Genomic DNA, 15,916 nt, shown 5'->3' with positions numbered 1-15,916 from the left:
GGGCGTTATCAATTCTATTTCATAAATGTGGAGATAATATCAAATCTATCAAAAAATAGCAGCACATCGAAAATGGCAAAAAGGAGAATGGGCAAGTGGTTTGCTTGAGCAATAAGAGAGGAAACATACAAATTGATTATAAACCCTAAATTTATGCAGCGCGAATGAAGGTGAAAACAGAATAATTCATGTAAGTCTACAGTCTAAGCAGGACACTTGCTGGCCTGCTTCGGAAAGTAACGCATATTCGAACAGAAAAAAATATATATAAAAGAACGAATTATATCATCCACAAGCTAAACCCTAGGAACCCAAGCGATTCTAAGAGAAACAGTCATATAAATTGGAGATTTCCAAGATTACCTGCCCGGCTCCACCGTCACCACTTTCTGTCGCGGATTTCATGATTAATTCTGAAGAAAAGCAACTGATCAATTTGCACAACAGTTTACAACCAGCAAAGCGCAAACAACAATCCGAAATAGGTGTAGAAACGAGAAGAATTGATGAAGAACGATAGCGGCAGAAAAATCAACAAAAAACAAGCGAATATATCGTAGTAAAATGTAGAAATGCGCATAAGGTTTTAAGCACACGGCGTCGTCGCTTGGTCAGCCAGATAATAAAATACGCTAAAAGGTTAATTTTCATTCCACAGATTAGTTTATAAAAAATAACGGCTTAAGGGCGTCCATCAATTAAAAAAGGCTCATAATCACATTATTAATCAGCTCTTAAATTAAAACAAATCACCGAGATTAATAATTTCTCATGACTTGACTACAGTCCAACATAAAATTACGTTTCACACTAAAATATAAGTTTTATTTGGGATGATTTTTTTATTGCTTCTTAAAACATCATTTTAACATAAAAAATTTAAAATCTTTAACTAAAAATCTGCTTTAGGAAACAGTAAGAAAGTCGTCACAAACAAAATGCTGTTTTAAGAAGCAGTAAGAAAGCCGTCCCAAATGAAGTCATAATTTTTTTCTTTTTTAATCTTCATTTGGGATGTCTTTTTTGTTGCTTCTTAAATCAGTTTTCTAGTATAAAAATTAAATTTTTGTACTAAAACACTGTTTTAAGAATCAACAAAAAAATTATTCCAAATGAAGCCTTAGTAACAACGCACTGATAATTTCTTTTTTTATTATGGGTTAGTACTTAGCAGCATAATATTTTTTTCTCTAAAATTATTGGTCTTTCAACTTCATATATTTATCATAAGAATATGCATATAATTAATCATTGTTATTCAAAAAAATTAGATCGCTTTAAAAATAATATCAATAAATTCACATTATTTAAGAGAATAATTTTCTTACAACAATTTTTGAAGATATGATATTAAAAAAAAAATTTCCGTTCTTAGGGATATCAATAGAGGCATAAAGCGAAGCGATGCGATTTTTTTTTTTTTTAAGCGAAGCGATGCGGTGATTCTTTTTTTTTTTTTTATCAATTAGGGAATAGTTGGTGATAGAAAAAAACGATAATATTGCTTTCTAAGGACTCTTAAGTGCAAGAGTTGGCTACTTCCTCACAAGCCCAATATAACTAGTGTTTAGGATCAATTAATTTATTTAACATAACTCGATGGCAAACTAGAAGATATAGATTATGATTGATTGGTTACATGAAGCTCATACATTCAAATCAGAAATCCTAATGTGGATTGTTAAATCTTAAAGAACTTTGAATATTGCATCGGCGTAGATTTAAACTTTATATGTAACTTTTCATGATTAGATGGACCAACATTTTTAAGTTTATAGTCAAAACAATCATTTGGCTAACTATTTCAACATCCAGGGTTTGAACTAATTGAACTGGCATGAGGTTGATCAAATCAATCTTATCCAAAGAGCCTATATCATACTGCCTTCTATTCACGAAATTGACCCTATAATCGAGCATACACACCATGGGTTGCCAACTAATGCTACCTCCACTTTTCTGATCCATTTTCCTTACTATAGCATTGAGGGATTAGAATGAACCATTCTCTTTGATATATAATAGTGGTGGGGGAGTTCGGTCATTCTTCTTGTGATCAGCATGTGGTGGCATTCCATTGTCACAATTTTCATCTGATTTGACATTATTTGTATGCCTTGATATGAGGTTCTCATAGCTCTTAAGACCTATACGCCCCTAATTAACAAACCACAATGAAGATATATTGCACTTAAGAATGCGAACATTTTAGGAAAAAATAATATACTGTCATCATTAGTTTTTATCAACCCTAAATTTGATCCCAAAATCTTCTCAAAGATATTCTTATCAATCTTAAAATTATAATATGTGAACTCTGTTAGGCTCATAGAGTTGAGAGCTTCAAAATGATATATCATGTATATCATGCTCACAAATTAAATGACGTAGCCTCCACTGTGCCATCTCCGAACCACCATCAATGAACCCTAACTGAACCCCAACTTGGCTATGTCAATTGGGAAATCACAAGAATGAGAGCATCTTTTTTTTTTTGGATCAAAGGATCGAGGACATAATCTATTGTCCTATATTATATGAATATGGAATATTTTAGTAAGTTATCAACTGAGAAATCAAATCCTATCTTTAAAAATTTTAAAATAATTCCCAATTTCCTTGTATCATTCACACACACATACATACATGCATATTTGTGCCTATCTCTATTGAATCAATCACTCACTCTAGTCATTATGGTCCTTCAAAATAGAGAATATTTTAAGTGGTCAATTTTAATGAAAAGTTTTGTAAAGGGTATCAATAATAACTTTACTTATATCATAATGATTCCACCACTACATAGAGAACTACAAAATGTTGAAATCTTTGATTGAGAAATTAATAAAATTAATTAGGACATCTTATTGAGCATCAAGTTAATCTATATGCCAATAAATAGACGCAAGGGGAGCTTAGTATTGAAATTAATTAATAAAATAACTAACACTATATATACCATCACTAATGGAGCGAGGGTTGAAGCGACATGTCTCAAGAGTTTAAGAAAGCTCACAAGTTAAAATTCATTCATTAAATTCCTCATTTTCTCTAGTTTTTATTTGTGTGAATAGTACTTTTTCATCATATAGGGACATTTAAAATTATGATTTTTTTTTTGAAATATTCAATGACTATAAAGTTCTTAGAATACTTCATAACATTAAGTTTATAGAATGACATTTCTTCTCTCTATTTAATAAGATGGAATAACTACAGAAAAACGTCTATTTCTAGTGGATAATTAGCCGCCAGAAATAGCGGCGGGAATATCGACGGATTTGACTATGGAAATTTGTGTAACTTTCTCCGATTGATTGCTCGTGGAAATTCTGTCAGAAATTTACTAGAGGAATTTTTGTCGACAATTTGCCTGAGAAAGACCTACTTCAGTATTTTACCTCGTGTTACGTCTAATTACCCAAATTTTTCTCCTGTGTCGGTTCTCACATGAAAGCCCTCTCCCGTTTGTTGCTCGATCTGACTGCTTCCAATCAATCGTTCCCGTCTATTTTACTCCGTCCAATTTCTTCTCCAAGGCCATTCATCCTCTTTACTCGCCCTTTATTGTTGTTCGATAAGTTTTCTTCATCGATCTACTCTCTGATTACTTTTTTGTTGTTGTTGTTTTATAGGAATATGAGATACCTCCAAATATACTTTGACAAATGTGAATGCTAATTAAGTTATAGACATAATTTTGAATTCGAGTGAAATTTCATATGCTTTGCCAATGTATCAAAGTCCTTCAATTCATCCAACTGCAAAGTTTACAAAGTATTTGTACTATATTTGAAGTCTTTAGAATGCAATCATTTATGAGATGGGAAATACATGGATATATAACTTCTATCCTATAATAATTAATACATAAAATTACTTTCAATTCAATGGTTATTGACATAATTGCATCATGTTTGAATCTTTCCAAAATGTAGATAGAAGTTAGCAAATATTTGAGAGTTGATATGAAGAAGATTGAAGTTGCATCTATATGAATTAAACAAAAAATTTTAATTGGAGGTGAAGAACTAGCATAGATGTTTATTGAATTTACTGTACCTCTACAAAATATTTATAGAACACTAGAAAATTTGCTCAATCAAATTTTAGGAGAAAAGCATTTGATCTATTTATGTGTAGGTCTTCATTGCTCAAGCGCGATATGAATATTAGGAATCAAAGATGTTGGATGTATAAGCGATTGATGCTTGGAAGGAAGACATTAATAGATGAGTTCGTTAATTAACGAGGTGAATTTGTTCATCTAGGCAGCTTGTCAAGTAGCTTCATTTATCTCGGATGGGAAGTTACGTTGTCCCTATTCAAAATATAAAAATCAAGTGCACCTCACACTAGATGAGATAACTATTGATATATATCGCAAAGGATTCATGCCAGAATATTGTTATTAGTAGTGTAAGTGAGCGGAGCGAGCTTGCGAGCCGAGCATAATATCGAGCTTCGAGCTTGAGCTTGAGCTCGAGCAGAAATTCGAGCTTGTTGTATTATCGAGCTTGAGTTCGAGCTCATGTGCTGCTCTGCTCAATTGCTTTTGAGCCGGCTCGATTAACCTGGGTGAATAACAAAGCAAAGAGTGGAGTCTTCTCTTACAAAAGCAAAAGACAGATCGAAGGTGAGCGACATCTGTGCGTGCATACATATTAGGCATATCAGCAAAGTCAGATTATGAAAGGCTCACGAGCCGCTTGTTGAGCTCATTTTTTTGGCACGAGTCATGCTCCGAGTTCGAGCTTTAATTAGTTCGAGCTCGGAATTTGGCTCGTGCATGGAGCTCAAGTTAGGCTTGACTCGAGCTCGACTCCACTCGTTTGCACCCTCTAATTGGTTTTGAACTTCTCATGATAAATACGAGCCACATTTCAACTTTCGATGCAACCCATCTATAATTTTCAACATAACTGAGGAAGAAAATATCAGGACGTTCGAGAGCTTAGTTTATGATACAACTAGATCTTAATTTCAATAATATATAGAATAGTCATCAAATAAGGATGTACATAACTTCTATGATTTGTTATATGATGCTCAATAATCAATTTGGTAGTGGTGCACTACTCACTCAGAGTTATCTATTATTGTGAAGATGTTAAGCATCAAGACCTTATACAGGAAAAAAACGTATTACCAACAAAATTGCCAATGAAAATTTGTCACCAAAATTTTCAGTGGAATTTATGACGGATTTCCATTGGAAATTTTCAACCAAAATTTTTGACAGAATTTCCGATAGATTTCCAGTGGAAATTTTCAACTGAAATTCCGGCGAATTTTAGAAGGTTTCTCGCAATTTTTTGAAAAATAATTATAAAATAAAATAATTAGCTTTAATATAAATTATCTAATTTTCCTTTATTGCAAGGTGCTTATCTCATTTTGGGGTTCAAATGGGGCTATAAGAGCTAGGTTTTTTGTTTTTTTTTTTGTAGCTAGGTAATATCATTACCAATTACACCTCACTTACAATAACTTTTAACTATTACAGCCAACCAATTACATTACGTGGAATAAACCCATTGACCTAATACATTATAGATGGGAAGTTTATTAAACTTTGCTCCAAAGCTTTTATTGCTTCTTATTTTACACCAACTATATCGACATTTACAGCTTCCCCACCCCCTTCTATACCACTACATACTTTCGAACTCAAATTGCTTTTACAGCAATACATAGACCTATTTTTAGAACCAATAACACTTCCACGTTACATTGTCCTTTTGACCCTAAAATCATCTTAAAACTTGAAACCTCCCATATTTTCCCCTATCATTATCCATAATACCAAAAGGCTATAATTAAATGATTGGGTTTTAAGATACCTCAAGTAGGGGTGTCAAAATTGGGTTTCGGGTTGAATTCAAAATTGACCCGGATTCAAATGGGTTGACTCAAACTTGACCCGGTTTTGCAAACGGGTAAAAAATATGAACCCGGATCCGACCTGACACGATTTTGTAAACCCGGATGCCTTATTCCCGGACGTGTCAGACGATGGGACGGCGGACAGCGCGTCGACGGCAGCAGCGAGGCCAGCATTGCATAGCGGGGCAGAAGATATAGGCGAGACGCCATCGCAATCATGCGAGCAACGGGCTTGGTCACGCAGTAATGCGGGCAGATGTCAGCGGCGGTCAGCGCGCAATCTGAGTCATTCTCGGGTTTCCAGGTCAAGACGAACCCGACCCAATTATTGAAATGGGTCGGTTTGTTGAACCCAAACCCGATCTACCCGTTTCACAAACGGGTTCAAACGGGTTGATCCTAACCCAAAATTTATGGTCTGATTCAAATCGGATTTTCAGATTGTGTCAAATATTAACGCCCCTAACTTCAAGTAAGAATTGTTCAACGAAGCGCAAGTGCTTTCTCCTCTCCCATCTTGCTTGGAAAAAAAAAATTTGGTGCTTTACGCTTGTATGTTAACTATTATATATGCACTCAATCAATCAAACATCCCAAACTTGACTAGCTGATTTCAACAAATGGCATATGCATGCATTGGCCAACCTGTAGGACAATTTGAGCATTATAAGGATTCTTTGGCATTGCAGGATACAACTGTCAGCTGGTACAAAACTTTGCTATCATAGCTTGCCCACTTGCCCATCTCTTATAAAAGAATGCATTCTTTTGGAAACATGGCACCCAACAAGCTTTGAGTATTATAGTAGACTAATCCAGCTCTCTTTTCCATACTGAACTTTTCTAAACCATTTATAACTAACATCAAAGCTTTTGGTTTTAGCATATTGGTGTAGTCCTTAACCAATCATGTAAGCTAATTATTTTAAATTTACATAAAGAACTCACCTCTTGTATGCAAGAAGCTTCAATCGATATAAGTTTGTGAGCTATATATGCCATTATTAAATTAGTTGTGATGACATGGCTCCAAATTCATAATCAAATAGGTAAAAAAGCATTTTGGACATGTCTTAAGTTGGCCAAACATTAGAATAAATACCCCTTGTTAACTAAAATATTGCTTGCATGGCCATGATTAAACCATTGAATGTAAGCCCACAAATCAAACATCATTGTAAACGCCCTTTCTCGAGTACATAAAGCACAAATTTATTTTAGATGCATGGTCCCTCTTTCCAATAATTTCAACAAAAATTTCCCAACCATTAGCAATAGTTGACATACTTCAAACATATGAAGATATATCAATGGACTTCATCATTCACCCACCCAACAATCATAGCAAGTCTACAACCTTGCAACAAGCTTTCACAGAAATTTCAGTGGCCTCTACTTTTATTGTGGAGATCTATATATCATTATTATGAGACACAAAAAATGATTGTCTCTGATCGTGATTGTGTATTCATAAGCAACTTTTGTCAAATTTTGTTTAAATTCTTTGGCATCTATTTATATTTTTAGCAATGCACACTATCCAAAGATAGACAACCAAACCAAAGTGACCAAGATAGGCACATCCCCCTTTCTTAAGATTTGGCTCAAATTTCTTCTATGGGCTATGTTTTCCCACAACACATCTCTACATTTTTCAATAGGCATATCTCCTTTCAAGCTCTTTATGAATTGATCCCTCCATCAAATGAAACAATGGCTGAGTAACTTCTATCCTGATGTAGATGAATGACTACTACAGTACAATGAAATCTTGTGAAACCCACATTGCAATCTAAAATGCATGCTCCCAAAATTGCAAGAAACTCCAAATAGATAAGTATCACCGTTACTTGCACTTTAATGTTGGTGACATGATCCTCCTAAAATTATAGTCATACTATCAAACCTCACTATGAATAGAATACCATAACAAGCTTGGCAATTATTACTTTTTGGGCCATTCTGTGTTTTGGAATGGTTCATCTAGGTGAATATAAGTAGATATATAATTACTATTGCAATCATACATACACCCGGTCTTCCATATATCCCCCCTTCATCAAATAATACAAATAAAATAGTGCCCTAAATCATACTTAATTTCCTCAGGATGCCTAGCCTATTAATCCAGTCTTGTTACTTGAATGCATGGTAAAACTATTTTTTGCCTTGTAACTTGAATGCATGGTAATACTATTTTTTTGCCAACACCCAATTTAATGGCAAACTATACAAATGTTGGTTGGTACTTGGATAATCAAAACTAAGCTACGCTAACTCTACTTGAACCTCAACCTTGACGACAAGGTTAATCTTCTTATAAAGGATACGAGAATTGATATGAACTAGCCCGAAATCACAAAGATAACTTTCGCTATGATTGCACCTAAAGCAAAGGAGGCTACCCATGTCACATAGTCATGACAAGAGAGGGCCCTAAGATCGAATATGGGCGAAAGAATATTAATTATATGGAGAAAGTGTTTGTTATTAATGTAAAATTAAGTTTATCATTTAAGTGTTATTAAAAATTGAAATAGTGTTATTAGTGAAGAGGTATCTTTTCACTGTGGAAGTTTGTTCATTTTTATTTTTGTTTAAAACTACCTATTGTCCTATGCATGAATGCATTAAGAAAAAAAAAAACGTTCGATAGAAAATATGCACTTTTCTTCCTTCCACTAGAGGACTTTTTCATTTTTGTTTTATGTTTTTTTTTTTCTAAATTCTCTAACATTTTGATAGCAGAGCCCATTTTCGATTGAAGTGGGCATCCAATTTCTAGATTGAAGCAAAATTTTAGAAGATTTCGTGTATTCTTCTAAAAAATAAGGTGTTTGATTCCCATCTTCAATGGTGAGAAGTATGAGTTTTAAAGTATCAAAATGAGGACCTTGTTTAGATTAATGAGATCTTGTGGTGAATGGTGTACAAATTGGAGAAGATGAAGGGAGAAATAATGATAACAAGAAGAAGAATGCAACAACTTTATTTTTCATTCAACAAGCTGTGGATGATATATAGTATATATATTTCAAGAATTTATATGACATAGACATCAAAAGAAGCTTGCGATATTTTGGAGAAAGAATTTCAAGGTTCAATAAGAGTAAAGATAGCAAAGCTACAATCTATGTGATGTGACTTTGAAATCATGAATATGAGTGAAGAAGGTGTTCAAAATTATATCTCTCGTGTATCAATAATTGTGAACAAAATGCGTTCATTTGAAGAGCAAATGTCTGATGAAAAAGTTGTCTCCAAAGTCCTAATAAGCCTTTCATTCGGAGAGCAAAGAAGAAGGTCGTGGTATAAGAGCATAAAGTGCTTATAGAGGGAAGAGGTGGTCGTGGTGCGCGTATTTCGTGGAAGAGGAATCTGTGGCGATAAAAGATCAAGTGGAGGTCATAAGTAATATTATTATTGCAAGAAGTTTGGTCATATTGAGAAAAAATTGTTGGAACAAGTAAATGAATCAAGAGGGCAAAGAAAAAATGCAGTGTGATTTTTGTAAGAAGTTTGGACATTCAGAAGATAGATGTTGGTTCAAATAAAAATATGTCAATGTTGCAGAGAAGACAATAAATCAAAATAATTTATTTATGACATATTTTTATGGTGATTGTGATAGTTTTTTGGAAAAACTCGGTACACCTCGGTATAGGCGGGATTTTGCCTACAACCGGATGTTCCTCTGCATCCGGTAGGAGGACGTAATAATTTTTCCTCATCAAGGCCCGTCCCGAACTCTTAGGCTTTGCTTGGAATGACTTTCTTACTACTTTCTAAGAATCTGCTTTAGAAAGCATTAAGAAAGCCGCCCCAAATAAAACCTTACTTTGATAAAAAAGGGTACTCAATAAAATCTTCTAGCACAGAAGCTTTTACATTCCAATGAATGTTTATAAAAAGTCTACGAATGCTATAAATAGAAAGTTGTATATATCAATTATGATTTGAATATATATATACACACAGATCACTTTGCTGCTGCTATTTCATTTCTTCCAATATTCATCAGATAGAATTAAACATATGACATGCTTGCTTGGAATGCAAACCTGGAGGAGTATTTTCCAATGTAACAGTATATATATTTTTCCACACAGATTGTTTTATAATTTTATCTCAATCCACGACTTCTAATTTACAAGTAAATTGATATGTTGCCGAAAAAAGTATAAAATGACAGATTAAAGTCTGGCTCATACATATCAATGAAACCCTATCATGTCATTCGTCTTCATGTCAAAATATCAATTTTAGGTTATTCTTTTATAGGATATGCTATGTTATTGCTATATTTAGGCTTTATTTAGGACGGCTTTCTTTTTTCTTCTTAAAACAGTTTTCTGCTTTAAGAAGCAATAAGAAAATCGTCCCAAATGAAGCCTTAGATGTGACTTTTATTACTGAGGCTATTTTTTACAGGAAACAGTGTGATGCCTCTACTTTGTTAAAGAAGGTTGAAGACAATTTGATTAAAGCAGGCAAGTAATTTATGTTATGACTTGGAGAGAAAGCTTTTAATCATTCAGGTACGCCTCTAATTAGCAGTAAAAAGGATAAGCTTATTGCTCAAAGATATTTAGGTTTATAACAAAAATTTAGCTGGAATATATCAAAAGGAAAAGTCTATATAACTATAAGGGTTCACTGAACACTCACTAGAACAAAATTGATCAATTAGCCCTATTAAATGTGACTAATTATCATTAGATTTGCCCCAACTTTTTTTTTTTTCTTGACTTTGGACTGAAACTAAGCCATAGTTTATCTTATAGTCATTATTTTTTGAAGAAGTGTGGTTAAAAATTTTAATTATAAATTTATTTTAAAAATGGGCTTAATGACTATCTTCATTAGCAATGAAAGCCCTTATCCATACAATTAACTGCCATAATCTTGAAAAAAATATAACCAAATATTAAAGAAAATTGTGAATAAGAGATACTTTTAATTGCACTGTTTGTAGCGATTTAAATATTGTTAAGCAATTAAAAAAAAAAAAGGAATACATCTCAAAATTGTTGTAGTGATTGAACTAATCATGTACAAGTGGCCCCCCTAATTAATTTTGATCGATTAAAAATAATACAAGTTAATGATTTATTTTTGTTATTTTATTTTAAATTAGTGGTTTTTGAATTTATTTATTTTTAGGTGAATTATTTTTTGGATAATCTTAGGTTTAATTTTGAATTGTTAAAGATTTTATTTTTTGATAAGATTATCTTTGATTTGATCTTATCTTGCAGCCATATTTCTATTATAAATATGACAAATTTCTTGTAATTTAACATGATCAACAATTTATAATGATTCGAAGAGAGCGTTTCTTTTGTTATTCCCTTTGAGGACATCGGCATTTAATGTGGAAAAACTTAAAATAGGGAAGAAAATCACGGAGTCACACCACACCAAGAAATCCACTATGAAAATTGGAAGAAAAAAGTACAAATATATTATATATATATATATCTCTCTCTCTCTCATTGTTTCTCTTCTTACATGCACTGTTCTCACTTTTTTCCTAACTGAAAATACAATAGAAAATCAAGTAAATAAACTCCAAGGGACGCAACCCTTCAGAAAACGAGAAAGAAAAACATATAGTCTGTCTCGCAACGCTAGTTTGAAGACCTGCAGTGCTAGAACCTTTGTCTTGATTCGGTGCAGCGCCGTATCTATGCCGCTGCAGCGTTTTGCTCTCTGTCGTTCAGCGCCAGGGCGCTCGTGTAGCAGTCATGCGGTGCTCGGGTATGTAGCGTCAGTGCACTCGGGTGAGCAGAGCGGGGGCATTGTATATATGAAAAAAAAAAAATTTCGGGTGCAGAGCACCCAAACCCAAGTAGGGCGTACGTAAACCCCCTAAACCCCCAATGAACATGATAAGTTTTAGGGTTCGAGACAACAGAACAACCAGATTGATCAGCACAATCAGATTCCACACATAACAAGAACTTATCTATCTTTAAGGATTTTCTTATGCTTCAACTTTACCTCATATCTCCCTCCATTAGAGGTGTTTTTCCATCTATCTCATCAATTCCCTTTTATTTGATTTTGAATTGTTAAAGATCAAGTTTTAGATAAGATTACCTTAAATTTGATCTTATCTATGTAGCCATATTTCTATTAAAAGGGCCAAAGTCTTATATATAATTCAACATGATGAAGATCTTATGATGATTTAAAGAGAGTTTTTTTAGGTTTTTCCTTTTGGATTTCTCTCCCTTTTAGGATTTCTATCATGATTCATCCTCTTTATCCTAAAACCCCCTCCCTTTGAGTGTTCATTCTTATATCTCATCAATCTCCTTTTATCTTTTTCTCTAGTTCTATTTATAGTCATCATTCTTCTTATTTATTTATTTTTCTTCTTTGCAGAACTTTATATCAATTAATAACAGAGTCCAAGCACAAACTTATGCCCTCCTCATAACATGTAAGTTTTCTAATTCCTCATTACACACTAATCTTCTCTATATGTGAACCATCCTAGTCTTCGTATGACTCCTTTGCCACACGCATGACATGATCATGTCTTTTGAATCTTGTCCTCTCCTCCTCCATCACACATTGAATCCCCCACTACGTTGTGACACGTGATTACTTGAGCCCTCTAGCTACTTCTTGTAGTGCAGTCATATTCATAAAACTATAAATCTCAATCTCCCATACAAACTTCAATAACATATATATCTCTTGAATTTCTTGTTCCTCTACTCACTTGCTACCATAAAGATAAATTATACCTACTAATTTATTCCTTAGAGTGTCCAATGGCTTCAATGGCCAGTATATATCTTATATTCTTCCTTCTAAAGCCAACCTTGCACACTTTGAGTCCTCTCTCTAATTTGATGCCATACTCCTCTGACAACAACTATCATACTTTAATTTAGTATTCACTTTCTCTTTCTCAAATTCCACCTCTAGTACATGTTCCACCATTGTAGCCTCTTTCATCCCACAAATATCATTTCATCATATGAAAACTCAGCTGTACGTAATACTACTTCATTGTCCATTTTTCACTTATCTTACAAGCCCTCCATCACATACATCCTCTTCATTGAGCAATTTAATTTGCTTACCCTTATGCTCACTTTCACTAACATATATTACATTTAGAGTTGTACTTTAAATTGCATCTTTATAAATGACAACCCATAAATTCAATAAAAAAGGGGTCTATTTCAATCAATCAGTACTTGAGTCATGTTTAATTAGTTAGTACTTTAACCAAGTTGGATTACGCTCTTCTTTCTCATGATGGAGTTTTTTTTTCTTCATTGATTCTTTAGGATGAATTTTACAAGCTTTATAATGCAATTAATAGGAGGGTTTTTTGTTTTTCTTTCAATAACATTCAACACTCCCAATTATTATTCTTAGTCATGCTCAAGAGATATGATATCCCACAAAGATTAAAAATTTATTATTTAATTTATTTTAAAATAAGAAAAAATTAAATTCCTTTAATTTTTGGATGTATTAACTTTTTGGATAATTTTTAGGTATAAATTTATGTTATTTAGGATTTTGTTTTTGATAGGATATTGATTTTGATCTTTATAAATAGAGCTCAAAGTCTTGTAATTCAACATGAGAGTTTATGATGAATTAAATGTGAGGACCTTCTAAAGTTTTTCTCATGCTTCTTTCTCTTTATATATACATTTCCCTTCTTTATGGAGTTTATTTGTCTCTCATGAGTCTCCTCAATCCCGTTATTCTTCCTATATCTTCGATTATACTCCTATACCAAATTCGTCGATTTCATCCCTCCACTCTACGTAGATTCTCCAAACATTAGAGAGTTTGAAAGTCCCTATCTTGGTGGTCTAAAGTGGCTAGCTCCAGAATGTTTAGATCATCATATTCTCTTAAGCTTCTATAGTGTTGATATAATAGACATCTATATGGGAAATCTATCATCTATTTATATATCTAAAATAGTGTACATGTTTTAAATAGATGAAACATTGAATATTTTTCAATGTAATATGATATTTCAGATGTTAGTAAACACTCATTAAAATATGCCAAATACCAAAAAAATTCTTTGAATGATTAGATTTTAACATGATTATTTCCATTGTTAGCAGTTTAAAATTAATTATTTTTTATCTAATACAAGTAAGTACTAAGAGAAATTATTAATCATTAACTATTTATAATCAAATATTATACAAAATGCATTGCAATGCCATATGATTAGTCTATATCTGAATCAGCACACAAGATTTTGAATGAATTACTAAATTATATCATTCGAATTTAGAATTTCAATGCAAATGCTATGTTTCGAAAACATTCATAAGATCATAAGATTCAAATTTAAATTATCCTTTATAATAGTTCAAAAATCAATAATTTTAGTAATGATAATAACTACCAACAAAATTTTCTATTACAGCAGAAAATAATAAATGTTAGTGTAGGAAGAAGAAGTGAACAATTTTCAGTAACTACATGATTAGAGTGTGTATTTCTCAATCTTGTTAAAGTTGGGCATTATAACATTCCTTTGAATGGTGAATTAATATCATACAATACTAAAATGTTAAGCAATATTCTATCAAATTATTATTAATAATATTTAATAACATTTTTTTTTAAATTTTGCTAATGAGACAACTTTAATTACATTTTTAAACATTCAATAGCAATAAAATAGCGCAATTTTTTTGTGTAATTATAGTTACAATCACAATTTGCACAAAAATAATTAAATATTTATCTTTGGCCACAAAATATTTAAAAATATATTGATTAAAAGTTTAAAAAAGTGATGAAACAATATAAACAAAAATGAAAATGTTAAGTTTCTAGAAGTGTGTTGATAATGAAACCATTCTGTTCAGAGATCCTGAAACACAACAAAAAACACCAAATTTCGGAAAACCAGCTAGCTCTACATGCATTTCAAATAATCTTTCTTATGCCCTTATAAGAATTTTTGACTATTCAATCGAGTCAAGATGTTCATTCAAATTTTATTCTTGTTTGAGCTGAAGCTAAAGCTTAGGTTGCGTAATATATAAAGATTTATGAGACTAAATGACTAATCCTTCTTGTTTCCCAAACCTCTCATGGTTAAAAGTTTCACAATTAAGAACATTTGAGTCTCCATGATTGTAGAAGTTAACACACCATTAAAAAGGAGCATAACTTTCCTGTAAGCTTGAAAGGATATCCTCTCTCATGCTCAACAATTTCATGGAGATCTTATCTAATTTTAATGCAACAGAAACCACACAGATACACAGATATACAGAGGCGAAGAGAGAGAGAGAGAGAGAGAGAGAGAGAGAGAGAGAGAGAGAGAGAGAGAGAGAGAGAGAGAGAGAGGCAGAGATTCACAAAAGGAATAAGCCTGATTGTGAGCATAACTAGCTTTCCTGTAAGCTTGAGAAGAGATCCTCTCTCATGCTCAACAAATTCATGGAGATCTTATCTAATTTTAATGCAACAGAAACCACACACATACACAGACATACAGAGAGAGAGAGAGAGAGAGAGAGAGAGAGAGAGAGATTCACAAAAGGAATAAGCCTGAAGTATTTCTTTTATGTCAAGAACGTGCACACACGTGGGATCACTAACCAATACCAATCCTCTCACTGCGCAAATTAAAAAATCGTATTCATAAAATTTTACTTTCACAATTAATTAAAATCTAATCCAATTTTAAAATAGAAGAAAAAAAAATCTTATTAATGTAAGTCAAACTGAAAAACTAAAAAGATTATAAAATTCACATTAAAACATCAGATTATAGTATTAATTAAGAGGTATTAAACAAAAAACTAAACAAAATAAACTGCATAAAACCACAATAAACCTCGCCAAATACGGGAGAGCCGAAGAAGAAATCAGAAAAAAAAAAGGAAAAACAAGTCAGCCAGTGTACAAGAACGGATCATTTCCTTAAAATTGCGAGCTAACCTTTCTTATCTTTCCTCTTTCCAGTTTCAGGCCTTCTTCTTCTCTGCAGAAATTAATTCCTTTTTCCCGACTG

At 32.7% G+C, this 15,916-nt stretch overlaps 1 protein-coding gene across 1 annotated transcript in view; it reads right to left on the bottom strand.

Annotated features, from left to right (window-relative positions):
• The window catches only part of LOC110114234 (3-hydroxyisobutyryl-CoA hydrolase 1), a 45,237-nt gene extending 44,604 nt beyond the window's left edge, over nt 1–633 (bottom strand). The window contains exon 1 of the mRNA XM_020847037.2: nt 364–633. Within this exon, the coding sequence (XP_020702696.1) occupies nt 364–405 (42 nt within the window). The 5' untranslated portion in view covers nt 406–633. The remainder of the gene's footprint in view (nt 1–363) is intronic.
• Between the last annotated feature and the right edge of the window lie 15,283 nt (nt 634–15,916).

Source organism: Dendrobium catenatum, unplaced genomic scaffold, assembly GCF_001605985.2.
Source record: "Dendrobium catenatum unplaced genomic scaffold, ASM160598v2 fragScaff_scaffold_490, whole genome shotgun sequence".
In the NCBI taxonomy this organism is placed as follows: domain Eukaryota; kingdom Viridiplantae; phylum Streptophyta; class Magnoliopsida; order Asparagales; family Orchidaceae; genus Dendrobium; species Dendrobium catenatum.
Note: the sequence above shows the minus strand (reverse complement) of the source record. Positions and strands in the feature narration are given on the sequence as shown.